The sequence below is a fragment of the Lampetra planeri genome, chromosome 56, assembly GCF_965212315.1.
Source record: "Lampetra planeri chromosome 56, kcLamPlan1.2.h2, whole genome shotgun sequence".
NCBI lineage: Eukaryota > Metazoa > Chordata > Hyperoartia > Petromyzontiformes > Petromyzontidae > Lampetra > Lampetra planeri.
The window spans coordinates 689,216-715,140 of record NC_136162.1 but is presented as its reverse complement, the minus strand read 5'-3'; the positions used below and the strand labels follow the sequence as shown (position 1 = coordinate 715,140).

Sequence of the window (25,925 nt, the reverse complement as noted above, 5' to 3'; positions counted from 1 at the left end):
GTGAGCGGGGTGGTGAGTGGGTTGGTGAATGGGGTGGTGAGCGAGTGAGTGGGTGAGCGGGTGGTGAGTGGGTGGTCAGTGGGTGGGTGAGCGAGTGGAGTGGTTGAGCGGGTGGTGAGTGGGGGGTGGTGAGTGGGTGGTGAGTGGGTGGTAAGTGGTGAGCGAGTGGCGAGTGACGAGTGGGTGGCAAGTGAGTGAGTGGTGAGGGGTGGTGGTGGTGAGTGGGTGGTGAGTGGGTGGCGAGTGAGTGAGTGGTGAGGCGGGGGTGGCGAGTGTGTGAGTTGGTGAGTGGGTGGTGAGTGGGTTGGCGAGTGAGTGAGTGGTGAGTGGGGTGGTGAGTGGGTGGCGAGCGAGTGGGTGGTGAGCGGGTGGTAAGTGGTGAGCGAAGTGGCGAGTGAGGTGAGTGGCGAGTGGGTGGCAATGATGTGAGTGGTGATGTGTGGGGTGGTGAGCAGTACTCACTGCGGGTGGTGAGTGAGCGGGTGGTGAGTGAGTGGGTGGTGAGTGAGTGAGTGGTGAGTGGGGTGGTGAGTGGGTGGCGAGTGAGTGAGTGGTGAGCGGGGTGGTGAGTGGGTGGCGAGCGAGTGGGTGGTGAGCGTGTGGTGAGTGGGTGGTGAGTGGGTGGCGAGTGAGTGAGTGGTGAGGCGTGTGGTGAGTGGGTGGTGAGTGTGGTGGCGAGTGAGTGAGTGGTGGTGAGTGGGTGGTGAGCGGGGTGGCGAGTGAGTAAGTGGTGAGCGTGTGGTGAGTGGGTGGTGAGCGGGGTGGCGAGTGAGTGAGTGGTGAGTGGGTGGTGAGCGGGTGGTGAGTGGGTGGCGAGTGAGTGAGTGGTGAGCGGGTGGTGAGTGGGTGGTAAGTGGTGAGCGGGTGGTGAGGTGAGTGGTGAGTGTGTGGTGAGTGGGTGGGTGGTGAGTGAGTGAGTGGTGAGCGGGTGGTGAGTGGGTGGCGAGTGGGTGGTGAGCGAGAGTGAGTGGTGAGCGGGTGGTGAGGTGGGTGGCGAGTGAGTGAGTGGTGAGTGTGTGGTGAGTGGGTGGTGAGTGAGTGAGTGGTGAGCGGGTGGTGAGTAGGTGGCGAGTGAGTGAGTGGTGAGCGGGTGGTGAGTGAGTGGTGAGCAGGTGGTGAGTGAGTGGTGAGCGGGTGGTGAGTGAGCGAGTGGGTGGCGAGTGAGTGAGTGGTGAGCGGGTGGTGAGTGGGTGGTGAGTGGGTGGTGAGCGAGTGAGTGGTGAGCGGGTGGTGAGTGGGTGGTGAATGGGTGGTGAGCGAGTGAGTGGTGAGCAGGTGGTGAGTGGGTGGTGAGTGGGTGGTGAGCGAGTGAGTGGTGAGCGGGTGGTGAGTGGGTGGTGAGTGGGTGGTGAGCGAGTGAGTGGTGAGCGGGTGGTGAGTGGGTGGTGAATGGGTGGCGAGTGAGTGAGTGGTGAGCGGGTGGTGAGTGGGTGGTGAGCGAGTGAGTGGTGAGCGGGTGGTGAGTGGGTGGTGAATGGGTGGTGAGCGAGTGAGTGGTGAGCAGGTGGTGAGTGGGTGGTGAGTGGGTGGTGAGCGAGTGAGTGGTGAGCGGGTGGTGAGTGGGTGGTGAGTGGGTGGTGAGCGAGTGAGTGGTGAGCGGGTGGTGAGTGGGTGGTGAATGGGTGGCGAGTGAGTGAGTGGTGAGCGGGTGGTGAGTGGGTGGTGAGCGAGTGAGTGGTGAGCGGGTGGTGAGTGGGTGGTGAGTGGGTGGTGAGCGAGTGAGTGGTGAGCGGGTGGTGAGTGGGTGGTGAGCGAGTGAGTGGTGAGCGGGTGGTGAGTGGGTGGTGAGTGGGTGGTGAGCGAGTGAGTGGTGAGCGGGTGGTGAGTGGGTGGTGAGTGGGTGGTGAGTGGGTGTAAGTGGTGAGCGAGTGGCGAGTGAGTGAGTGGCGAGTGGGTGGCAAGTGAGTGAGTGGTGAGTGGGTGGTGAGCAGTACTCACTGCGGGTGGTGAGTGAGCGGGTGGTGAGTGGGTGGTGAGTGAGTGAGTGGTGAGTGGGTGGTGAGCAGTACTCACTGCGGGTGGTGAGTGAGCGGGTGGTGAGTGAGCGGGTGGTGAGTGAGTGAGTGGTGAGCGGGTGGTGAGTGTGTGGTGAGTGAGTGGTGAGCGGGTGGTGAGTGGGTGGCGAGCGAGTGGGTGGTGAGCGGGTGGCGAGTGAGTGAGTGGTGAGCGTGTGGTGAGTGGGTGGTGAGCGGGTGGCGAGTGAGTGAGTGGTGAGCGTGTGGTGAGTGGGTGGTGAGTGGGTGGCGAGTGAGTGAGTGGTGAGTGGGTGGTGAGCGGGTGGCGAGTGAGTGAGTGGTGAGCGTGTGGTGAGTGGGTGGTGAGCGGGGTGGCGAGTGAGTGAGTGGTGAGTGGGTGGTGAGCGGGTGGCGAGTGAGTGAGTGGTGAGCGTGTGGTGAGTGGGTGGTGAGTGGGTGGCGAATGAGTGAGTGGTGAGCGGGGTGGTGAGTGGGTGGTAAGTGGTGAGCGGGTGGTGAGCGAGTAAGTGGTGAGTGTGTGGTGAGTGGGTGGGTGGTGAGTGAGTGAGTGGTGAGCGGGTGGTGAGTGGGTGGCGAGTGGGTGGTGAGCGAGTGAGTGGTGAGCGGGTGGTGAGTGGGTGGCGAGTGAGTGAGTGGTGAGTGTGTGGTGAGTGGGTGGTGAGTGAGTGAGTGAGTGGTGAGCGGGTGGTGAGTAGGTGGCGAGTGAGTGAGTGGTGAGCGGGTGGTGAGTGAGTGGTGAGCGGGTGGTGAGTGAGCGAGTGGGTGGCGAGTGAGTGAGTGGTGAGCGGGTGGTGAGTGGGTGGTGAGCGAGTGAGTGGTGAGCGGGTGGTGAGTGGGTGGTGAGTGGGTGGTGAGCGAGTGAGTGGTGAGCGGGTGGTGAGTGGGTGGTGAGTGGGTGGTGAGCGAGTGAGTGGTGAGCGGGTGGTGAGTGGGTGGTGAGTGGGTGGTGAGTGGGTGGTAAGTGGTGAGCGAGTGGCGAGTGAGTGAGTGGCGAGTGGGTGGCAAGTGAGTGAGTGGTGAGTGGGTGGTGAGTGGGTGGTGAGTGAGTGAGTGGTGAGCGGGTGGTGAGTGGGTGGTGAGTGAGTGGGTGGTGAGTGGGTGGTGAGTGGGTGGTGAGTGAGTGAGTGAGTGGTGAGCGGGTGGTGAGTGGGTGGCGAGCGAGTGGGTGGTGAGCGGGTGGTGAGTGGGTGGTGAGTGAGTGGTGAGCGGGTGGTGAGTGGGTGGTGAGTGAGTGAGTGGTGAGCGGGTGGTGAGTGGGTGGCGAGCGAGTGGGTGGTGAGCGGGTGGCGAGTGAGTGAGTGGTGAGTGGGTGGTGAGCGGGTGGCGAGTGAGTGAGTGGTGAGTGGGTGGTGAGCGGGTGGTGAGCGGGGTGGCGAGTGAGTGAGTGGTGAGTGGGTGGTGAGTGGGTGGCGAGTGAGTGAGTGGTGAGTGGGTGGTGAGCGGGTGGTGAGCGGGGTGGCGAGTGAGTGAGTGGTGAGTGGGTGGTGAGCGGGTGGTGAGCGGGTGGTGAGTGAGTGAGTGGTGAGCGAGTGAGTGGTGAGCGGGTGGTGAGTGGGTGGTGAGTGAGCGGGTGGTGAGTGAGTGAGTGGTGAGCGGGTGGTGAGTGGGTGGCGAGCGAGTGGGTGGTGAGCGGGTGGTGAGTGGGTGGTAAGTGGTGAGCGGGTGGTGAGCGAGTGAGTGGTGAGTGTGTGGTGAGTGGGTGGGTGGTGAGTGAGTGAGTGGTGAGCGGGTGGTGAGTGGGTGGCGAGTGGGTGGTGAGCGAGTGAGTGGTGAGCGGGTGGTGAGTGGGTGGCGAGTGAGTGAGTGGTGAGTGTGTGGTGAGTGGGTGGTGAGTGAGTGAGTGGTGAGCGGGTGGTGAGTAGGTGGCGAGTGAGTGAGTGGTGAGCGGGTGGTGAGTGAGTGGTGAGCAGGTGGTGAGTGAGTGGTGAGCGGGTGGTGAGTGAGCGAGTGGGTGGCGAGTGAGTGAGTGGTGAGCGGGTGGTGAGTGGGTGGTGAGTGGGTGGTGAGCGAGTGAGTGGTGAGCGGGTGGTGAGTGGGTGGTGAATGGGTGGTGAGCGAGTGAGTGGTGAGCAGGTGGTGAGTGGGTGGTGAGTGGGTGGTGAGCGAGTGAGTGGTGAGCGGGTGGTGAGTGGGTGGTGAGTGGGTGGTGAGCGAGTGAGTGGTGAGCGGGTGGTGAGTGGGTGGTGAATGGGTGGCGAGTGAGTGAGTGGTGAGCGGGTGGTGAGTGGGTGGTGAGCGAGTGAGTGGTGAGCGGGGTGGTGAGTGGGTGGTGAATGGGTGGTGAGCGAGTGAGTGGTGAGCAGGTGGTGAGTGGGTGGTGAGTGGGTGGTGAGCGAGTGAGTGGTGAGCGGGTGGTGAGTGGGTGGTGAGTGGGTGGTGAGCGAGTGAGTGGTGAGCGGGTGGTGAGTGGGTGGTGAATGGGTGGCGAGTGAGTGAGTGGTGAGCGGGGTGGTGAGTGGGTGGTGAGCGAGTGAGTGGTGAGCGGGTGGTGAGTGGGTGGTGAGTGGGTGGTGAGCGAGTGAGTGGTGAGCGGGTGGTGAGTGGGTGGTGAGCGAGTGAGTGGTGAGCGGGTGGTGAGTGGGTGGTGAGTGGGTGGTGAGCGAGTGAGTGGTGAGCGGGGTGGTGAGTGGGTGGTGAGTGGGTGGTGAGTGGGTGGTAAGTGGTGAGCGAGTGGCGAGTGAGTGAGTGGCGAGTGGGTGGCAAGTGAGTGAGTGGTGAGTGGGTGGTGAGCAGTACTCACTGCGGGTGGTGAGTGAGCGGGTGGTGAGTGGGTGGTGAGTGAGTGAGTGGTGAGTGGGTGGTGAGCAGTACTCACTGCGGGTGGTGAGTGAGCGGGGTGGTGAGTGAGCGGGTGGTGAGTGAGTGAGTGGTGAGCGGGTGGTGAGTGTGTGGTGAGTGAGTGGTGAGCGGGTGGTGAGTGGGTGGCGAGCGAGTGGGTGGTGAGCGGGTGGCGAGTGAGTGAGTGGTGAGCGTGTGGTGAGTGGGTGGTGAGCGGGGTGGCGAGTGAGTGAGTGGTGAGCGTGTGGTGAGTGGGTGGTGAGTGGGTGGCGAGTGAGTGAGTGGTGAGTGGGTGGTGAGCGGGTGGCGAGTGAGTGAGTGGTGAGCGTGTGGTGAGTGGGTGGTGAGCGGGGTGGCGAGTGAGTGAGTGGTGAGTGGGTGGTGAGCGGGTGGCGAGTGAGTGAGTGGTGAGCGTGTGTGGTGAGTGGGTGGTGAGTGGGTGGCGAATGAGTGAGTGGTGAGCGGGTGGTGAGTGGGTGGTAAGTGGTGAGCGGGTGGTGAGCGAGTAAGTGGTGAGTGTGTGGTGAGTGGGTGGGTGGTGAGTGAGTGAGTGGTGAGCGGGTGGTGAGTGGGTGGCGAGTGGGTGGTGAGCGAGTGAGTGGTGAGCGGGTGGTGAGTGGGTGGCGAGTGAGTGAGTGGTGAGTGTGTGGTGAGTGGGTGGTGAGTGAGTGAGTGAGTGGTGAGCGGGTGGTGAGTAGGTGGCGAGTGAGTGAGTGGTGAGCGGGTGGTGAGTGAGTGGTGAGCGGGTGGTGAGTGAGCGAGTGGGTGGCGAGTGAGTGAGTGGTGAGCGGGTGGTGAGTGGGTGGTGAGCGAGTGAGTGGTGAGCGGGTGGTGAGTGGGTGGTGAGTGGGTGGTGAGCGAGTGAGTGGTGAGCGGGGTGGTGAGTGGGTGGTGAGTGGGTGGTGAGCGAGTGAGTGGTGAGCGGGTGGTGAGTGGGTGGTGAGTGGGTGGTGAGTGGGTGGTAAGTGGTGAGCGAGTGGCGAGTGAGTGAGTGGCGAGTGGGTGGCAAGTGAGTGAGTGGTGAGTGGGTGGTGAGTGGGTGGTGAGTGAGTGAGTGGTGAGCGGGTGGTGAGTGGGTGGTGAGTGAGTGGGTGGTGAGTGGGTGGTGAGTGGGTGGTGAGTGAGTGAGTGAGTGGTGAGCGGGTGGTGAGTGGGTGGCGAGCGAGTGGGTGGTGAGCGGGTGGTGAGTGGGTGGTGAGTGAGTGGTGAGCGGGTGGTGAGTGGGTGGTGAGTGAGTGAGTGGTGAGCGGGTGGTGAGTGGGTGGCGAGCGAGTGGGTGGTGAGCGGGGTGGCGAGTGAGTGAGTGGTGAGTGGGTGGTGAGCGGGGTGGCGAGTGAGTGAGTGGTGAGTGGGTGGTGAGCGGGTGGTGAGCGGGTGGCGAGTGAGTGAGTGGTGAGTGGGTGGTGAGTGGGTGGCGAGTGAGTGAGTGGTGAGTGGGTGGTGAGCGGGTGGTGAGCGGGGTGGCGAGTGAGTGAGTGGTGAGTGGGTGGTGAGCGGGTGGTGAGCGGGTGGTGAGTGAGTGAGTGGTGAGCGAGTGAGTGGTGAGCGGGTGGTGAGTGGGTGGTGAGTGAGCGGGTGGTGAGTGAGTGAGTGGTGAGCGGGTGGTGAGTGGGTGGCGAGCGAGTGGGTGGTGAGCGGGGTGGTGAGTGGGTGGCGAGCGAGTGGGTGGTGAGTGGGTGGTGAGCGGGGTGGCGAGTGAGTGAGTGGTGAGCGTGTGGTGAGTGGGTGGTGAGTGGGTGGCGAGTGAGTGAGTGGTGAGTGGGTGGTGAGCGGGGTGGCGAGTGAGTGAGTGGTGAGCGTGTGGTGAGTGGGTGGTGAGCGGGGTGGCGAGTGAGTGAGTGGTGAGTGGGTGGTGAGCGGGTGGCGAGTGAGTGAGTGGTGAGCGTGTGGTGAGTGGGTGGTGAGCGGGGTGGCGAGTGAGTGGGTGGTGAGCGGGTGGTGAGCGGGGTGGCGAGTGAGTGAGTGGTGAGTGGGTGGTGAGTGGGTGGCGAGTGAGTGAGTGGTGAGTGGGTGGTGAGCGGGTGGTGAGCGGGGTGGCGAGTGAGTGAGTGGTGAGTGGGTGGTGAGCGGGTGGTGAGCGGGTGGCGAGTGAGTGAGTGGTGAGCAAGTGAGTGGTGAGCGGGTGGTGAGTGGGTGGTGAGTGAGCGGGTGGTGAGTGAGTGAGTGAATGGTGAGCGGGTGGTGAGTGGGTGGCAAGCGAGTGGGTGGTGAGCGGGGTGGCGAGTGAGTGAGTGGTGAGCGTGTGGTGAGTGGGTGGTGAGGGGGGTGGCGAGTGAGTGAGTGGTGAGTGGGTGGTGAGCGGGGTGGCGAGTGAGTGAGTGGTGAGCGGTGTGGTGAGCGTGTGGTGAGTGGGTGGTGAGCGGGTGGCGAGTGAGTGAGTGGTGAGTGGGTGGGTGGTGAGTGGGTGGTGAGCGGGTGGTGAGTGGGTGGGTGGTGAGCGGGTGGTGAGTGGGTGGTGAGCGGGTGGTGAGCGGGGTGGCGAGTGAGTGAGTGGTGAGCGGGTGGTGAGCGGGTGGCGAGTGAGTGAGTGGTGAGTGGGTGGTGAGCGGGGTGGCGAGTGAGTGAGTGGTGAGTGGGTGGTGAGCGGGTGGTGAGCGGGGTGGCGAGTGAGTGAGTGGTGAGTGGGTGGTGAGTGGGTGGCGAGTGAGCGGGTGGTGAGTGGGTGGTGAGCGGGTGGTGAGCGGGGTGGCGAGTGAGTGAGTGGTGAGCGGGTGGTGAGCAGGTGGTGAGTGGGTGGTGAGCGGGTGGTGAGTGGGTGGTGAGCGGTACTCACTGCGGGTCCCCCGCGTAGCTCAGCTGCGCTGGGCGGATGCCGAAGTGCACGATGATGGGACTGGAGTCGTCCGGCGACCCCTGGGGCCCCTGCGAGGGGTCGCGGTCCAACTGATCGATTCTCACCGATGTGGGTTTCTAACGGAGGCACAGGGACAATGTAGAGAGAGTGCTGTATTGTAGTGCAGAGGATATCACACCGTAGAGTATTATAAAGTACTGTATTGTGTAACCACGGTGATGTGAGACGGACACACGGGCACGATGGGTAGAGACACTGGGAGATGGAGACACGGGGGCATGGGGAGACATCGGGAGACATGGGGAGACACGGGGAGACACGGGGACATGGGGAGACGTGGGGACAGGGGGACGGGCACATGGGGAAACACGGGGAGACATGGGGACATGGGGAGACACGAGGGACATGGGGACACAAGGGGACATGGAGAGACACGGGGACATGAGGAGAAACGAGAGACATGGGGAGACAAGGGGACATGGGGACACAGGGGGAGACGTGGGGACAGGGGGAGAGACGGGGACATGGGGAGACATGGGGAGACATGGGGAGAGATGGGGACATGGGGACATGGGGACATGGGGAGACACGGGGAGACACGGGGAGACGTGGGGAGACATGGGGACAGGGGGAGAGACGGGGACATGGGGAGACATGGGGAGACATGGGGAGACACGGGGAGAGGTGGGGACATGGGGACATGGGGAGACATGGGGAGACACGGGGAGAGATGGGGACATGGAGAGACATGGGGACATGGGGAGACACGAGGGACATGGGGACACAAGGGGAGACGTGGGGACAGGGGGAGAGACGGGGACATGAGGAGACATGGTGAGACACGAGAGACATGGGGACATAGGGGGAGATGTGGGGACAGAGGAACGGGCACATGGGGAAACACGGGGAGATATGGGGACATGGAGAGACACGGGGAGAAGTGGGGACAGGGGGAGAGATGGGGACATGGGGAAACACGGGGAGATATGGGGACATGGAGAGAAACGAGAGACACGGGGAGACATGGGGACACAGGGGGAGACGTGGGGACAGGGGGAGAGACGGGGACATGGGGAGACACGGGGAGAGACGGGGAGAGATGGGGACATGGGGACATGGGGAGACACGAGAGACATGGGGAGAGAAGGGGACACACCAGGAAACACGGGGGTACATGGGGAGAAGAGTACATGTATTGCCGCAGTATGCGTTGTTTCACATACATGTTTCTGGCTAATTATGGAACTAATTTCCTTCTAAGTCTAATGTTTTGCCTTTGCATTATTTTTTTTAATTGCACAAATGCATTTTTTCTTACATTTTCAACTAGGAACACAGTATACCACTTTGTCTAGTGATATTACAGTATATCACACTGTATAGTATTACCACAGCATATCACGTTGTTGCAATATCACTATAGGATATCACATTGTGTAGTATTACTACAGCATACCCACATCGCACGCACACACGCACGATGCGTGCATGGTATTGCTACGGGACAACCGCAGCGTATACGTCGTCACTACTACGACTGTTACTACGTCACCGCAAAGACGTCACCACGACTACGTGACCGTGACGACGTCACCACGACGACGTCACCACAACGACATCATCGCGACGACGTCACCACGACTACGTCACCGCGACGACGTCACCGCGACGACGTCACCGCGACGACGTCACCACAACGACATCATCGCGACGACGTCACCACGACTACGTCACCGCGACGACGTCACCGCGACGACGTCACCGCGACGACGTCACCGCGACGAGGTCACCGCGGCGACGCCGCCGGTGCTCTCACCGTGACGGGGTTGGTAACGATCATGCCCTTGCACTCCTCGGCGAAGCGCTGCCAGCGCGCGTCGGTCCACGAGCGAAGTTCGGCCTCCTGGGGGTCCGACACGAGGGGAGTGGCGCTGCGCAGCAGGAAGAGCAGCACCTGGTGCAGCGACAGCACCTCCTTGCCGTTGTCTGCCGCAAACAGACCCACAGGCGACAGGTGCCCCCCCCCCAGAGTAGCGTCAACAGGCTGCGGGGTGAGGGAGGGGGAGGCGTGTGGGGCGGAGGCAGGCTTGGGGTTGGGGGCAGGGATGGTTGTGTTTGTGGTGGTGGTGATGGTGGTTGTTGTTTTTCAGGTGGTTGTGTTTGTGGTGGTGGTTGTGGAGATTGTGTTTATGGTGGTTGTGTTTGTGGTGGTGGTGGTTGTGTTTGTGGTGGTGGTGGTTGTGTTTGTGGTGGTTGTGGCGATTGTGTTTGTGGTGGTTGTCTTTGTGGTGGTGGTTGTGTTTGTGGTGGTTGTGTTTGTGGTGGTGGTTGTGGCGATTGTGTTTGTGGTGGATGTCTTTGTGGTGGTGGTTGTGTTTGTCGTGGTGGTTGTGGTGATTGTGTTTGCGGTGGTGGTGGTGGTGGTTGTGGTGGTGGTTGTGGTTACCGGGCAGCGAGCGCACGAATCTTGGGAAGAAGTGGAACCGCGGGCACGAGGAGCGGCCATCGGGGAACTGGGGCCCTGACAACAACAACAACCACCACCGTCAACAACTAAACCACCACACCCAACCACTCAACAACAACAAGGCGAACCGCAGCTGCCGGGCGCCCTCACCAGAGAGGTCCCAGTCGTGGAGCTCCAACAAGTCCGAGAAAATGAAAGACGACAGCAGCTCCAGACCCCGCACCGTGAAGTTCTAACCACAACAACCACAACAACCACCACCACAACCACCACCACAACAGCCAGATTAACCACCACAGCAACCACATTAACCACAAACCAAGATTAATCACAACCACCGCAGCAACAATCACAACAACATCCACAACAACCAAATTTAGCACAACTGGCAGATTAACCACCAACAACCACAACCACCACAACAACCAAAACCACAACAACCACAACCACCATAACCACAACCACCATAACCCCAGCAACCACAACACCTACCAGATTAACCAACAACCACAACAACCACAACCACCACCACAGCAACCGCATTAACCACAACAACCACATTCGTGGCAACAACCACAACCACATTAACCAACAACCACATTAACAAACAACCACGACGGTAAACACCATAACCACATTAACTACAGCCACATTAATCAGACCAACAAACACAATAACCACATTTCGATTTAAAGGTTTCGTGACTGCAGGGATTCATCTTCTTGGTTCTTTCGGTAAAGTCACGTAGAAGGGAAGTAATAAAATAATACAAATAAAACATAATAAAATAATTCTCACGACGTTTCGGCCACAAGGCAAGCAGCCGTCCTCAGGTGAAAACCAGGTCTGTCGAGGCGACAGCGTCTGAATTTCAATTGTTTTATTATGTTTTATTTTTATTATTTTATTACTTCCCTTCTACGTGACTTTACCGAAAGAACCAAGAAGACAATAACCACAATCACATAAACCACTACAACCACAACCAGACTAACCACAACCACCACATTAATCACAACAACCACCACATTCATCACAACAACCACCACAATAACCATAACAACCACAATCATCATAACATCCACAACAACTACATTCCTCACAACATTCACAACCACCACATTCCTCACAACAACCACAGCAATAACCACAACCACAATAGCCACAGCAACCACAACAGCCACCACATTCATCACAACAACCACAACTACATTAACCACAACAAACATACAAGCACACAAGCATCCGAGCTAGTAAATGTGTGCATTAGTGAATGAGCGAGCGAGCTAGTAAGCTAGTGAGTGATATGGCAAGCTAGTGCGCTAGCGAGTTAGTAAGCTAGTTAACGAGAGAAATAGTCGACTGGTAAGCAGGCGGATTAGTAAGTAGACTGGTTAGTGAGTGAGCTAGTGAGCTGGTAAGCTAGTAAGCAGGTGAGCAAGAGAACGAGTGAGAAAACCAGTAAGCTTGTGAGTATACTGGTTAGTGAGCGAGCTAGTGAGTGTGTAAGCTGGTGAGCTGGTGAGCTAGAGAATGAAAAGAGTAAACTAGTAAATGAGTGAGCGAGTCAGTAAACGAGTGAGCATACTTGTTAGTAAGTGAGCTAGTGGGATGATAATTAACTAAGCTAGTAATCTTTTGAGCAGGGCAGTTGTCAATCTAGTGAGCGAGTGAGTAAACTAACGAACATGTGAGCTGGAGAGTTAGTGAGCGAGTGAGCTAGTAAGGTGGTGAGCGAGTGGGCGAGTGAGTTCGTAAGGTGGTGAGCGAGCGCGTGGACGGGTGGGCGAGTGAGTCAGTAAGGTGGTGGGCGGGCGAGTGGGTAGTGGGCAACTGAGCGAGTGAGTTAGCGTGGTGGTGAGCGAGCGAGTGGGTGAGTGAGTTAGTAAGGTGGTGAGTGTGCGAGTGAGTTAGTAAGGTGGTGAGTGAGAAAGTGAACGAGTGAGTTTGCATGGTGGTGAGCGAGCGAGTCGGTGAGTGAGTTAGTAATGTGGTGAGCGAGCGCGTGGACGTGTGGGCGAGTGAGTCAGTAAGGTGGTGGGCGAGTGGGTGAGTGAATTTGTAAGGTGGTGAGCGGGCGAGTGGGTAGTGGGCAACTGAGCGAGTGAGTTCGCATGGTTGCGAGCGATCGAGCGGGTGAGTGAGTTAGTAACGTGGTGAGCGAGCGTGTGGGCGAGTGAGTCAGTAAGGTGGTGGGCGAGCGAGTGAGCGGGCGAAGCGGAGCAGTACCTGTGGCAGCGTCTCCTCCAAGAAGATGATGCTGTAATCGATGTTGAAGCGGACGACTTTACACAGCGTTACCTACATCCACCATACAGCACGGGGTGAGCGAGCAGGGGTGAGCGGTGGTGAGCGGGGATGGCAAAAGGTGAGCGAGGGTGAGCGAGGGTAAATTAACGAGTGTGAGAGGGGATAAGCGGTGGCGAGCGAGGGTGACGAAGCGAGGGGCAGGGGTGGCGAGCGTGGGCGAGCAATGGCGAGCGTGGGCAAGCGGTGGAGAGCAAGGGTGAGCGAGCGAGGGCGAGCGTGGGCGAGCGTGGGCGAGCATGGGCGAGCGTGGGCGAGCGAGGGCGAGTGATGGCGAGCGAAGGCGAGCAATGGTGAGCGGGGGCGAGCGAGGACGAACGAACGAGGGCGAGCGTGGGCGAGCGAGTGCTCGTGCGTGCGGATGAGCGCCAGCGGTCAGCGGTGTACGCACGTCCTTGAGGGGCGAGTGCGACAGGAGGGAGAAGCCTTCGAAGATGTACTCGTGGTCGTCAAAGTCAATCACCGTGGGGCGGTCCGTCTGCACACAAACGCAGCACACAAGGTCGTTGGGGAAAGCGCCGCTCGCCGAGTAGGCCCGGGCGGGCCGGCACGGCGCACGACGGGGGTGGGTGGCCAGCGCCACGCCCGGCCACCCTCTGCCTCCCCTCAGCGGTGACGCTCACGTGCGGAGCCGGGACACTGATTTTTAATGCCGAGTCAACCTAGGGGAGGCCCGGGCCCCCGTAGGTCAGCTCCACTGCACACGTACATAAACAAGTGGCGGTGACATCACCATCGGCGCTTGTGCCAGGCTAGGTGTACGTCTGCGGCCATGCAAAGTGTGGCAGGCTCGCCGACAAGTCACACGTAATACAAAGACAAAAATCCCCCGTGTAGCCTTAACAGACTGTAGGGGCAAGTGCTTTTAGCGAGTAGCACCTGTGAAGGCCGGAACGGCACACGATGGGGGTGGGTGGCCAGCACCACGCCCAGCCGCCTTTCTCTCCCCAGTGGCGATGTTTATACATCACACCAACTACTCATTTTGAGGCTGAGACAACCTAGGGGAGGCCCAAGACCAGTTCAGATAATTGTCACTGGTGTTGGCCGTGAGTGAGAATCGAACTCGGATCGCCGGAGTTAGTAGCGCGGCATAGCGCTAACCGGTACACGACCACTCCCCACTAACGCACACACACGCACAGATGCACACACACGAACACACACTCATACTCAGACTTACGCACATTTCCACACACGCTCTCACACTCACTCACTCTCACACGTGCACACGCGTGCACACGCGCATACACGCGCGCACACACACACACAAGCACGTACCAGGAAGTTGGTTGCCGGGGAGACGGTGACGCGGTAGTGGAACAGGCGCCCAGCGTTGTTACCCGTCGGGCGGCACGCTTCAATCGGCTGCTCGCAACCACGGCAACCACGACCATCCAGTCAACCACTACTGCCATAGTAACCATGTGGTGTTGCGTGTGGTGTGGGTGTTGTGTGGGTGCGGCACTGGTGTGGCGTTGGTGCTTTGTTGGTGCTGCGGTGGAGCGGAGGAGCTGCGACATTGGTACAGTGTTTCTGCCGCGTGGGTACGGTGTTGGTGCGGTATTGGTGCAGTATTGGTACGGTGTTGGTGCGGGATTGGTGCGGTGTTGGTGTGGTGTTGGTGTAGTATTGGTGTGGTGTTGGTGCGGCATTGGTGCAGTGTTGGTGTAGTATTGGTACGGTGTTGGTGCGGTATTGGTGTGGTGTTGGTGTAGTATTGGTACGGTGTTGGTGCGGCATTGGTGCGGTGTTGGTGTGGTGTTGGTGTGGTGTTGGTGTAGTATTGGTACAGTGTTGGTGCGGCATTGGTGCGGTGTAGCTGCGGCGTTGCTCCGGCGTTGTTGCGGAATTTTTAAGACGTTAGTGCAGCAATCGTGGGGGGCTGGTGCGGCGTTGGTGCGGCGTTGGTGCGGCGTTGGAGCGGCGTTGGTGCGGCGTTGGTGCGGCGTTGGTGCGGCGACCCCTCACCTCCTCGCCAGGGTAGATGGCGTGTCTGATCCCCGTGCTCCTGGCTCGCGCGCTGCACTTACACAGCGGCCCGTCGTTCATCTACACCACCACAACACAACAACCACAACTACAACAACCACAACAACTACACACTCACCACACAGCGGCCCGTCGTTCATCTACACCGCCACCACAACACAATAACTAAATCAACCACAACTACAACAACCACAACAACTACACACTCACCACACAGCGGCCCGTCGTTCATCTACACCGCCACCACAACACAACAACCACAACAACCACAACTACAACAACCACAACAACTACACACTCACCACACAGCGGCCCGTCGTTCATCTACACCGCCACCACAACAACAACCACAACTAAACCAACCACAACCACAACAACCACAACAACTACACACTCACCACACAGCGGCCTGTAATTAATCTACACAACCACATTCACCACAATCACAGCCGCATTAACCAGGTAACCAGGTCATAGTAGTGTGTATAGGTTAGCGCAACTGCGCTAAGAAATTGCCAACCCGCGTTCGATTTCCACACCAAAAACTGTGGCGAATATTTGAACCAGTCCTGGGCCTCCCCTAGGTTAACCGAGCCCTAAATGAGTACCTGGTGCTGTGATAATCAGCACAGCGTGGGTACTGGGAACCCACCCCCTCGTTTGCCGTGCCAGCCTTCATTGGTGCTACTCGCTAACAGCACTTGCCCCAATAGTCTGTTAAGGCTATACTGGGGATCTTTGTCTTTGTCGTACCTGCCCCGTATCGTACCTGCCCTAGATCATTGAACCACAGCTCCGGGTGGAGTCTGTCTGGGTGACTCTTCCTGCGCCTGATCTCCTCCACCACGTCCACCGCACCCAGACCGGCCCCCGCGGCCCCTCCCCCCTCCCCCTCACTCCCGCACTCCGACTCCGACTCAGAGTCCGAGTCCGAGCTACTGCTGCTGTTCGAGACGCCGCACGAGTGGCCTGCGAGACACGGGGGGAGACGCGGGGGGGGGGGGGGGATACGGGGAGATGAGGGGATGAGGGGGGACACGGGGAGGGAGATGAGGGGGGACACGGGGAGACGAGGGGAGACACAGGGACATGGGGGGGGGGGCGCGGGGGGACGTGGGCAGAGACACGGGGCGAGATACAGTGAGACACGGGAACAAGCGGAGACACGGGGATGCGGGGAGGACACGGGAAGGCGAGGGGAGACATGGTTATGCGGGAATACACGGGGAGATGTAGGGAGACACGGGAACAAGGGGAGACACAGGGACACGGGGAGACAGAATGGTGAGCACGGTGAGTAATGGGGAATGTGGTGAGTCGTGGTGAGGAGCGGTGAGGAGTGGTGAGGAGCGGTAAGCGCGCTCACCCTGGCTGGGGGGCGGCTCCCAGTGGGGGCGCGACGCCCGGGCGTCCCTCCTCCTCCTCCCCAGGCGCTGCTCAAACTCCTCGCAGAGGCTGGTGAGCAGAGACGTCCCCACCGCGGTGCTCTCACCCTGCTCACCACACACGCACCACGCTCACCACGTGCTCACCACACGCTCACCACGCAGCCTACGTGTTCATCCTGCCCACCACGGTGCTTTAAACCTGCTCACCACACACTCACCACGTGCTCACCACACACTCACCACGTGCTCACCACACACTCACCACACACTCACCACGTGCTCACCACACACTCACCACGCTCACCACGTGCTTACCACGCAGCCTACGTGTTCATCCTGCCCACCACGGTACTTTAAATCTGCTCACCACACACTCACCACGTGCTCACCACACACTCACCACACACTCACCACGTGCTCACCACACACTCACCACGTGCTCACCACACACTCACCACATGCTCACCACACACTCACCACACGCTCACCACACACTCACCACACGCTCACCACACACTCACCACGTGCTCACCACATGCTCACCACGCAGCCGACACACTCACGCTGCTCACCAGTGTGCAGTATTTAGTGTAAAGAGTGTGGTGTAGAGTGGAGCATGGACAGTGCCTAGTGCGATGTAGCGTCTATAGCGAAGTGTAAAGTTTATAGTACAGTGTAGTATAGAATAGTATATAGTGTAGTGTATAGCGTAGTGTGTAGTGTATAGCGTAGTATGTAGTGTATAGCGTAGTGTATAGTGTAGTGTATATCATACTGTGTAGCGTAGTGTGTAGTGTATAGCGTAGTGTAGTGTATAGTGTACATCGTAGGTTGTAGTGTATAGTGCAGTGTGTAGTGTATAGTGTAGAGCGTAGTGTATAGTGTATAGCGTACTGTGTCGTATGTAGTGTATAGTGTAGTGTATAGTGTACTGTGTAGTGCAGGGGTGGGGAACCTTTAGTCTGCCCAAGGGCGATTTGGATATTTATAACATCATTCGCGGGCCATACAAAATTATCAACTTAAAAATTTGCCCGTTATATTTGGTCAAACATTTAATTAACTCACCATAATGTGATGGCTGGAACTGCTTCTCTTTGGCGAGGCGTGTGACGTTAGCTGGTGTTGATGATGTTGCTGCTACTCGCAACTGCTTTTCCAGGTTTGCTCCTAGATTTTGTGAATTTCGAGTCCCGCCTGCGGTTGCCTTGGCAGGGCCACACTAAATGGTATTGCGGGCCTTATACGGCCCGCGGGCCGGACGTTCCCCACCCCTGTCGTAGTGTATAGCGTAGTGTAGTATATAGCATAGTGTAGTGTGTAGTGTAGTGTAGTGTATAGCGTAGTGTAGTGTATAGCATAGTGTAGTGTGTAGTGTAGTGTATAGCGTAGTGTAGTGTATAGTATAGTGTAGTGTGTAGTGTAGTGTATAGCGTAGTGTAGTGTATAGTGTAGTGTATAGTGTAGTGTATAACGTAGTGTATAGCGTAGTGTATAGTGTAGTGTACAGCGTAGTGGACATCGCAGGGTGTGTAGGTGCTCTGCGGGTGGCCCACCACTTGGTCGAGGGGGTCCAGGGAGAAGTAGCTCTCGCTGGTGGAGCAGCGCACCCACACGGGGCGCTCCGGGTTGAAGTCCTCGTGCCGGGGGGGCAGCGTGCCAGTCGGGGCTGGGGTGGGGGAGGGGGGGTCGGCCCCCTCCCCCCGGCCCCGCACAGCGTGGGGGCGAGGGGAGGGGCGGCGGGGGGAGGGGTCGTCGTGGCGACGGCTCTCGCGACCCCGCGATCCGCTGGGGGTCGCACGTGGGAAGGGGTGAGATGTCAGAGAGAGACCAACGAGCGGTAACTTCCCGTCGCCTCACAAGTTCACGTAGCCAAGTCCACGTGTCCCTCTCTCCCCGTGTCCCCGTGTCCCTCTCTCCCCGTGTCCCCATGTCCCTCTCTCGCGTGTCCCCATGTCCCTCTCTCCCCGTGTCCCTCTCTCCCCGTGTCCCCGTGTCCCTCTCTCCCCATGTCCCCGTGTCCCTCTCTCCCCAAGTCCACGTGTCCCTCTCTCGCGTGTCCCCGTGTCCCTCTCTCCCTGTGTCCCTCTCTCGCGTGTCCCCGTGTCCCTCTCTCGCGTGTCCCCATGTCCCTCTCTCCCCGTGTCCCTCTCTCCCCGTGTCCCCGTGTCCCTCTCTCCCCATGTCCCCGTGTCCCTCTCTCCCCAAGTCCACGTGTCCCTCTCCCCCATGTCCCTCTCTCCCCGTGTCCCCGTGTCCCTCTCTCCCCGTGTCCCCGTGTCCCTCTCTCCCCAAGTCCCCGTGTCCCTCTCTCCCCATGTCCCCATGTCCCTCTCTCCCCATGTCCCCGTATCCCTCTATCCCCGTGTCACCATGTCTCTCTCTCCCCGTGTCCCCGTGTCCCTCTCTCCCCGTGTCCCTCTTTCCCCGTGTCTCCGTGTCCCTCTCTCCCCGTGTCACCATATCCCTCTCTCCCCGTGTCCCCATATCTCTCTCTCCCCATGTCTCAATGTCCCTCTCTCTCAATGTCTCCGTGTCCCTGTCTCCACCTGCGTCGTCTCCTGGAGGATTCGCGGTCTCCACTCCGCCGACTTGAGCGGTGGCGCCGCTCCCTACAACCACAACCACCGCAACCACAGTGATTGTTGATTAAGTTGTTCTTATTGTCATGTTGTTTTCGTGTTGTGTTGGTGTTCATGTTGCTGTTACGTTATGTTGTTAAGTTATTCTTATTATGTTGTTGTTATGTTGATGTTCATGTTGGTGTTATTGTTGTTTATATTGTCATGTTGCCGTTATGTTACGTTTTTCTTATTGTTATGATGCTGTTATGTTGTTGTCCTTATTGTTATGTTGTCATGTTGTTGCTCATGTTGCTACGTTGTTGTTGTGATCTCACCTGCTCTCACTCCGTGACCTCTTCCTGCTCAACGGGGGGCGTGAGGGGGGAGGGGATGGAGGGGAGGGGCCCCTCCTCCCCCCCACAGAGCCCCTCCCCTCCCTCCATCCCCCTTCCGGGGCCACATCCACATTCCGGGGCACCAAAGAGCCCCGCCCCTCTCTCCGTGCCCCTGCAGAGGACCCATCCACGTTCCGGGGCCCCACAGGTGGATTCCAATTCTCATTCCGGGGCCCCACAGGTTTTTTCCAATTCTCATTCTGGGGCCCCACAGTTGAATTCCAATTCTCATTCCTGGCCCCCGAGGCCGAACTCCAATTCTCATTCCGGGGCCCAGATGCTCCGGTCCAATTCTCATTCCGGGGCCCTGATGTTCCGGTCCAATTCTCCTTCCGGGGCCCAGATGTCCCAGTCCAATTCTCATTCTGGGGCGTAGATGCTGAGGTCCAATTCTCATTCCGGGGCCCAGATGTCCCAGTCCAATTCTCATTCCGGGGCCCAGATGCTCCGGCCCAATTCTCATTCCGGGGCCCAGATGTTCCGGTCCAATTCTCCTTCCGGGGCCCAGATGTCCCAGTCCAATTCTCATTCCGGGGCCCTGATGCTCCGGTCCAATTCTCCTTCCGGGGCCCAGATGTCCCAGTCCAATTCTCATTCCGGGGCCCAGAGGCCGGATTCCAATTCTCATTCCGGGGCCCGGATGTCCCAGTCCAATTCTCATTCCGGGGCCCCGAGGCCGAACTCCAATTCTCATTCCGGGGCCCGGATGTCGAGGTCCAATTCTCATTCCGGGGCCCGGATGCCGAGGTCCAATTCTCATTGCGGGGTGCCGAGGCACGAATCCAATTCTCGTTGCGGGGCCCTCCGGTCGGTGGCGGGAGGCCGGGCCTGCCCCCTCCGTGGGAGGGAGGGGGGGTGCCGAACGGAGGGGAGCCCGGCGCGAAGGGAAAGCCGCCGCCCAGGGGGGGAGCCATCGGCGGCGGAGGGAAGGGGGGTGCCGGAGGGGGTGGCGCACCCCCCCTCGCAATGGGAGGAGGAAGGGCGTAGGAAGAATGTGGGGGGCCCATCGCCCGACCTGCGGGAGGGGGGTAGCTCTGTGGGGGGCCAAAAACCCTCCCCGTGTGAGGAGGAGGAGGTGGAGGATGATAGCCCTGTGGGGGGGGCATTACTCTACCTGCAGGAAGGTAATTCTGTGGGGGGCCCGTGACCCTGACTGGCGGGGGGCCCACCTGTGGGGGCCCACGTGGGGGGCCTAGGAAGCTGGGGGGCCCTTGAGGGAAGGGGGGAGGTGGGGGGCCCGGGTAGGGGGCGCGCCCCCACGGGGGGAAGGACATGGGGAAAGACGAAGGAGCTGGAGGTGGCGACGGAGATTCTGCATAACGACACACCACGACAACAACCACGACAACAACCACGTTACTGCCAAGTTACACACAACCACAACCACCACATTAGTAGGCCTCGGCAAGGTAAGGTAATTTACCCTTTTTACCGGGTAAAAGGGTAAAGTTAAATGATACAGGTGTCGACATGCCAAGGGGTAAAGTAAAGGGTAGGGTAAAGGTAGCGCGGAAGAATTACCTGGGAGTGTAAAGGTAGCGCGAAGTATTACCCGGTAAATACCTTGTTTACCGCTAAAAGCTCCGTGGCGCAGTCCGTGGCCTCCATATTAAATTGCGATCATTGATGTCGGACCAGATGGAGACGGACCACGTTCTTGAGGTAGAGGACGAGGTCGAGGATGCCAGTAACGGCATTTTCAGGGTCGCTGCGAATAGCAATCGAAAGAGGCAGCGGCATGCGTTCCCGTGGGAGCACACGCACGATTGGATGGAGGGTGATCCCCATGTGCAGCAAGGAAAGCGGCAGTGCGTACACTGCCGCCAGCGGTTTTCCTTCCACACGAAAGCGTCGGGGTGGAAAGCCCACCTCAAGAAGCACAACGTGCTCGCCCCAGGCAGCGAGGTCGGGACGTCAGCGTCGGCGAGCCGCCGAATACAGCAAACGCTGAGCCGGCCAGCAATCCCGGATCTCCCCCTGGTAAACTTTGAGAACGCGGTGGTTGATTTTGTTACCCGAGGTGCAAAATTTCTTTGCGAGCCGCCGGCAGCGACAAGTTCAAGACCTTGGTCCACACATTTATGCAGGGATACGAGGACCCGTTGACCCGCACCATCATTCGCAAAATTGTCGAGCATCACGCCATCATGCTGCCCATCGTCGGGGCGTTCTTCTCCAACCTGGACGTGACCATCTCGCTCATCATCGACGGGTGGTCGAACCGCAACTTGAAGGGATTTTGGATGGTCACGGTGCACTGGATCGACCCCAAATCTGGTGCGTCAAAATCCATGCTGCCGAGGATCCTCGATGTGCAGTCCGGAAGGGGTATCGGCAAGCACATTGGGGCCGCTGTTTGAGCACCTCCAACGCCTCGGGCAGAATGTGTCGACCAAGCTGCTCGTTGTCACCAGCGACAATGGCTCCGATGCGATCAGTGCTGTCAAGACGTTGTTCTCGTCCTAGTCAACGCGGACGCCGGATATGAGCAGTTGCGGGCTTGCCACCATATTCGCTGCACGAATCATTCGGTCCAGATCGGCGTCGTCCAAGATCTCAAACTGATCAAGTCGACCAATGCCGAACTGCGCAAGGCGCTCGTCAATATCAGGCGCAGCAAGGTCGTCCGGCAGTCGTACCGCCGCGAGGCTGAGATCGCCAAGCTCGCCAGCAAGGAGCCGACGCACCAGGACTCGCCGATCAGCTGGAATTCGACGTTTCACATGGGCGACGACGCCATAAAGAAGCGTGTCCCATTGGACATTATCATGGCGCGCTTCCAGGATGTGATCAGCGTCGGTGCTTTCTCTGAACTGCAGTGGGCAAACATCGAGGGCGTGACAGCATTCCTGCGAATGCCGCGCCAGGTCATGACCTCATTGACGGCGGACCACAAGTCGACATTGGATCTCGTGCCGGTGATGATGGAGCACCTGATCCGTCATTGCGATCGCGGTGAAGCCGCTCTTAGAGCGATCGATGAGTCCTTGACCGCGACGGGGATGAAGGCCGAACTGGTGCGGTACCCGCGACTTCCTAGTTCAGGAACCCGCCATTGTGGCATCCTACTTGAATCCGCAGCTGCCGAAAACGTCAGAGCAAGATGAGCTGGCTACACGGAAGGCCACGATCCGCTCTGTCCTGCAGCATCGTGACTCGGATGTGCTCGCGATCCCGCCGACGGCAGTCGCTGCCCATATGGAGGAGTGGTCGCTGTTCGGCACCCTATTCAGCAATGTCGGCAGCTCTATCGACGATGGTGATGAAGTCGATCATTTTCTGAGCATGGGCGTCACGACCGCCAGCGCCTTCATTGACGTTATGCAGTGGTGGTCTCTCCACAAAGAGCTGCTCCCTGCACACTACAAGATGGCCTGCGACTACTTGGAAGCGCCGGTGACATCAACTCCCTGCGAACGCGCAAGTAGCGGAGCCGGGCGGGAGTTCACGGCGTTCGCCAGTCGCTGTCGTTGACGCTCTTCATCCAGTCCATGTGCTTGCGCTCGTGGATCACGGCCGGCTGCCTGAAGGTCCCGTCTAACCGGGCCGGAGTGGCGCAGGATCTTATTGCCCGTCGATAGTCCGATGACGACGGCAATGACGAACTTGATCAGGTTGTTGATGAGATCGTCATCTACCAAGACGACTGGGATGAGGAGGTTATTGAGGATTCGAGAGTATTCTATATGAATAAAGCGCTCTACCTAGCATTTACCTGTTATAAACCTTTTTCATGTGTAGTACCCCAGTAATTACCCTTTAATCGGGTAATTTGTATGGGGTAAGGGTAAAAAGTAGGGGAAAGGTAGGCTCGTTGCTTTTGACATTTTACATTTTACCTTACCTTGCTACAACCACCATGCTCCCACAAAGTTACACACACCACGACAACCACGTTACCGCCAAGTTACACAACCACAACCCCAACGTTACCGCCAATTACACACCACAACCACCACGTTACCACCAATTACACACCACAACCACCACGTTACCGCCACGTTACACACAACCACGGCACTACCAAATTACACACAACCACTACGTTACCACCAAGTTACCCACAACCACCACGCTACCGCCACGGTGGCGAAGAGATGTTAACTACCTCACCTCCCCTCGTATGCAGGAGGTAGTGGGTTCGATCCCGAGCCTGACACCTGCTGTATATTTGGAGTTCTCATGTTTCTCTCTCTCTTCCAGTGGTCGCATGGGTTACTCTCCGGGTCCTCCGGTGTTTCCCTCCACATTTAGAATCAACGTCACACGTTTAGAGTATTTGGCTGCGATAAATGTCCACTAGGATGATGATGAAAAGCCACTTTGCTGAGCTATAATTTGTGATTGCCAGGTGATTTCTGAAAAAGAGCTACATAGCTCAGCAGGGCCTTATCTGGTAAAATAAAAATTGCTTATACAGTAGTTTAGTTTTTAGTGTTACTCCGAGACTGGTAATGGCGTTCCTTGCCCCGGGGCCAGACTCATGCAGCTCGATCCACTGCTGGTCTGCCCCCCCCCCGATCCCGGCCATCACAAACCCGCACTTTGCAACTGGCGTGGGGCAAGAGCTGTTAGCGAGCAGCACCTGTGAAGGCCAGAACGGTAAACGAGGGGGTGGGTGACCAGCACCACCCCCGGCCGCCTTTGTCTCCCTAGTGGAGATGTTTACTACGCATCGAACCAGGTACTCATTTGAGGCTGAGTCGACCGAGGGGAGGCACAGGCACCGGTTCAGATAATCGTCACTGGTGTTGTTGGCCGTGAGCCCAAATCGAACTCGGGTCGCCGGGTTCCTAGCGCCGCGCGCTAACCGCTGCACCACCACTTCCCTCTACAAAGACAAAGATCCCCCGTATAGCCTGGACAGATTGTTGGGGCAAGTGCTGTTAGCGAGCACCTATGAAGGCTGACACGGCACACGATGGGGTGGGTTGGCCAGCACAACGCCCGGACGCCTTTGTCTCCCTCGTGACGGTGTTTAGGGAATGCCCAGCACGGGTTCAGAATAATTAATCATCACGGATGATGATGATGATGAGGGCAGGATTGATTCCCTTCTGAATAAGAGCTCTACACAGCAAATCGTTCATAGTTTTAGCTGGCTACGTTACCCGCGTTACCTCAGCTTTGCCTCGTCGTTACCTTCCATTACCCTGCGTTACCTCAGCCTCGCCTCGTCACCCGCGTTACCTCAGCCTCGCCGTCGTTACCTTTTGTTACCCCACGTTACCTCAGCCTCGCCTCGTCTTCATTACCTTTCGTTACCCGCGTTACCTCAGCCTCGCCTCGTCACCTTTCGTTACCCGTGTTACCTCAGCCTCGTCGTTACCGTCCGTTACCTCAGACTCGTCGTCGTTACCTTTGGTTACCCGTGTTACCTCAGCCTCGCCTCTGTGTTACCTTTCGTTGCCCGTGTTACCTCAGTCTCGGCGTCACCCTTGTTACCTCAGAAGCGTCGTTACTTGTCGTTACCCCGCGTTACCTCAGCCTCGCCGCCGTCGTTACCTTCCGTTACCCCGCGTTACCTCAGCCTCACCTCGTCGTCGTTACCTTTCGTTATCCCGCGCCGCCGTCCTCATTCACTCAGCGCGCGCGTGCGCTGATGACGTAGCCACGTGGGGTGCTCGCGGATGACGTCACCGCGTTCTGCTGCGTTGCGCATGGGTACGCAATGACGCCATCGCGTTGGCGGTGTTGCGATGGAAACGAGATGACGTCATGGCGTCAAAACGTTGCATTTGAGATTCGATGACGTCATTGCTTTGGCAGTGTTGCTTCGGAGACGCGTTGACGTCATCGCATCGGCAGTGTTCTTTGAATAAGCGACGTCATCTCGTCGGAACGTTACTTCGGAGACGCAATGACGTCACCCCGTTGGAAGTGTTGCTCGACGCGATGACATCATCGCGTTCAAATTCTGGCTGGCGATTGACCGAGCCGCCTCACAACTCCCTCTTGATTCCGAGGGCGATAAAACGAGAACCACTTTTGAGTGGGAACATCAGCGCTCGTTTATAACAAAAAATTGCTCAACGCAGCCAAACTATCACGCGAGCCTGGCGCTGCTGATGTGAGACCCTCAGCTCTGAACCCATACGGTTTAGGGGCCGTCCATAAATGACGTCACGCACCTAGGGGGGGGGGTCAGACATTTGTGACGAGGGGGGGGGTTTGAGAAATGTGACGTCACATCAAAATGCACAATTTTAAATAAATATAGACAACACGTTCCACTTAATTAAATAGACTTTTTAATAAATGTTTTCTCCTACAACATCAGAGTGCAGCGCCACATTAAATACGCACTACAATGACAATATTTAAAGCGATTTGAAGCATGTTTTTGATGGGGGGGCAGAGCTTTGTGACGTCATATTTGAGGGGGGGTCTGACTTTTTGTGACGCCGTGTGACGATGGGGGGGGGGGGTCAAAAAATCGTCCAAAATCGCGTGACGTCATATATGGACGGCCCCCTAGTGCAACAGTCAACCCACGGCACCTGGGTCAACCCATGGCACTTGACCTCCTGTCAAGTTCATGTATTAGGTATAACCCTGTGAGCCATTCGGCTCTTGAATCGGGTGCAACCGCAACAACAAAAAACATGAACAAGAAAACATCTTAAAGTGACTATGTGACTAAGTGCAAACAGAAAATCCAAGACAGCAAAATATTGCAGAAAAAGCACCGTACACCAACGCTGTGTGCACAAATCCCAGTGGGATGCAAGTCAAACAACAACAACCACAAGACAACTTAGATTAAGGCCATCAGTCTAACTCTGCACTACAACAAACAAACATGGCTAATTATTATTTGGTTCTTTCGGTTAAGTCACGTCTAAAGATAAAATAATAAATTAAATTAAATAATAGAATACGACGTTTCGATTGCAACACAAGCAATCATCATCAGGTATAATGAAATAGCGACATAAAATCTAACCAGAAAACTATAGACAGACATATTAGCAGACAGATATTACCAAGATACATGGCTAAACCAATACACTTTTCGAAATCACCAAAATAAAGCCATGAAAGCGGGCCTTCGACACTTAACGTGGCCTCAAAGGTGCACCCAGCCTGGCACAAGCTCCGTGGTGATGTAACCCCACTTGGGGGGGAGAATGGCGGACGTTGCTGATGTGACAAGTTTGGTTCTGACTCAATTTTAAATCGTGCACAAGTTTGAGGTGCGTCTTTTACGATTCATAGAATAAGAGAATAGAGGCAAAACCTCGCATCTGGCAAGGGGCCTAGA

The 25,925-nt window shown here is 57.9% G+C and overlaps 1 protein-coding gene across 3 annotated transcripts in view; it reads right to left on the bottom strand.

The window, feature by feature from the left end:
* Positions 1-24,304, bottom strand: part of DROSHA (drosha ribonuclease III) — a 50,850-nt gene extending 26,546 nt beyond the window's left edge. Inside the window, exons 1-14 of one of the 3 annotated variants that reach the window (XM_078618200.1) lie at positions 24,212-24,304; positions 18,602-19,973; positions 18,252-18,314; positions 17,259-17,490; positions 15,681-15,807; positions 15,084-15,283; positions 14,294-14,374; positions 13,604-13,690; positions 12,714-12,800; positions 12,245-12,316; positions 10,166-10,247; positions 9,995-10,069; positions 9,365-9,534; positions 7,528-7,664 (exon numbers count right to left, since the gene is read on the bottom strand). In XM_078618200.1, coding sequence (XP_078474326.1) covers positions 7,528-7,664; positions 9,365-9,534; positions 9,995-10,069; positions 10,166-10,247; positions 12,245-12,316; positions 12,714-12,800; positions 13,604-13,690; positions 14,294-14,374; positions 15,084-15,283; positions 15,681-15,807; positions 17,259-17,490; positions 18,252-18,314; positions 18,602-19,935 — 2,747 coding nt within the window. In that variant the 5' untranslated portion in view covers positions 19,936-19,973; positions 24,212-24,304. Of the gene's footprint in view, positions 1-7,527; positions 7,665-9,364; positions 9,535-9,994; positions 10,070-10,165; positions 10,248-12,244; positions 12,317-12,713; positions 12,801-13,603; positions 13,691-14,293; positions 14,375-15,083; positions 15,284-15,680; positions 15,808-17,258; positions 17,491-18,251; positions 18,315-18,601; positions 19,974-24,197 lie in introns of all 3 variants that reach the window. The other 2 variants (XM_078618199.1, XM_078618201.1) reach the window with 2 other exon arrangements.
* Between the last annotated feature and the right edge of the window lie 1,621 nt (positions 24,305-25,925).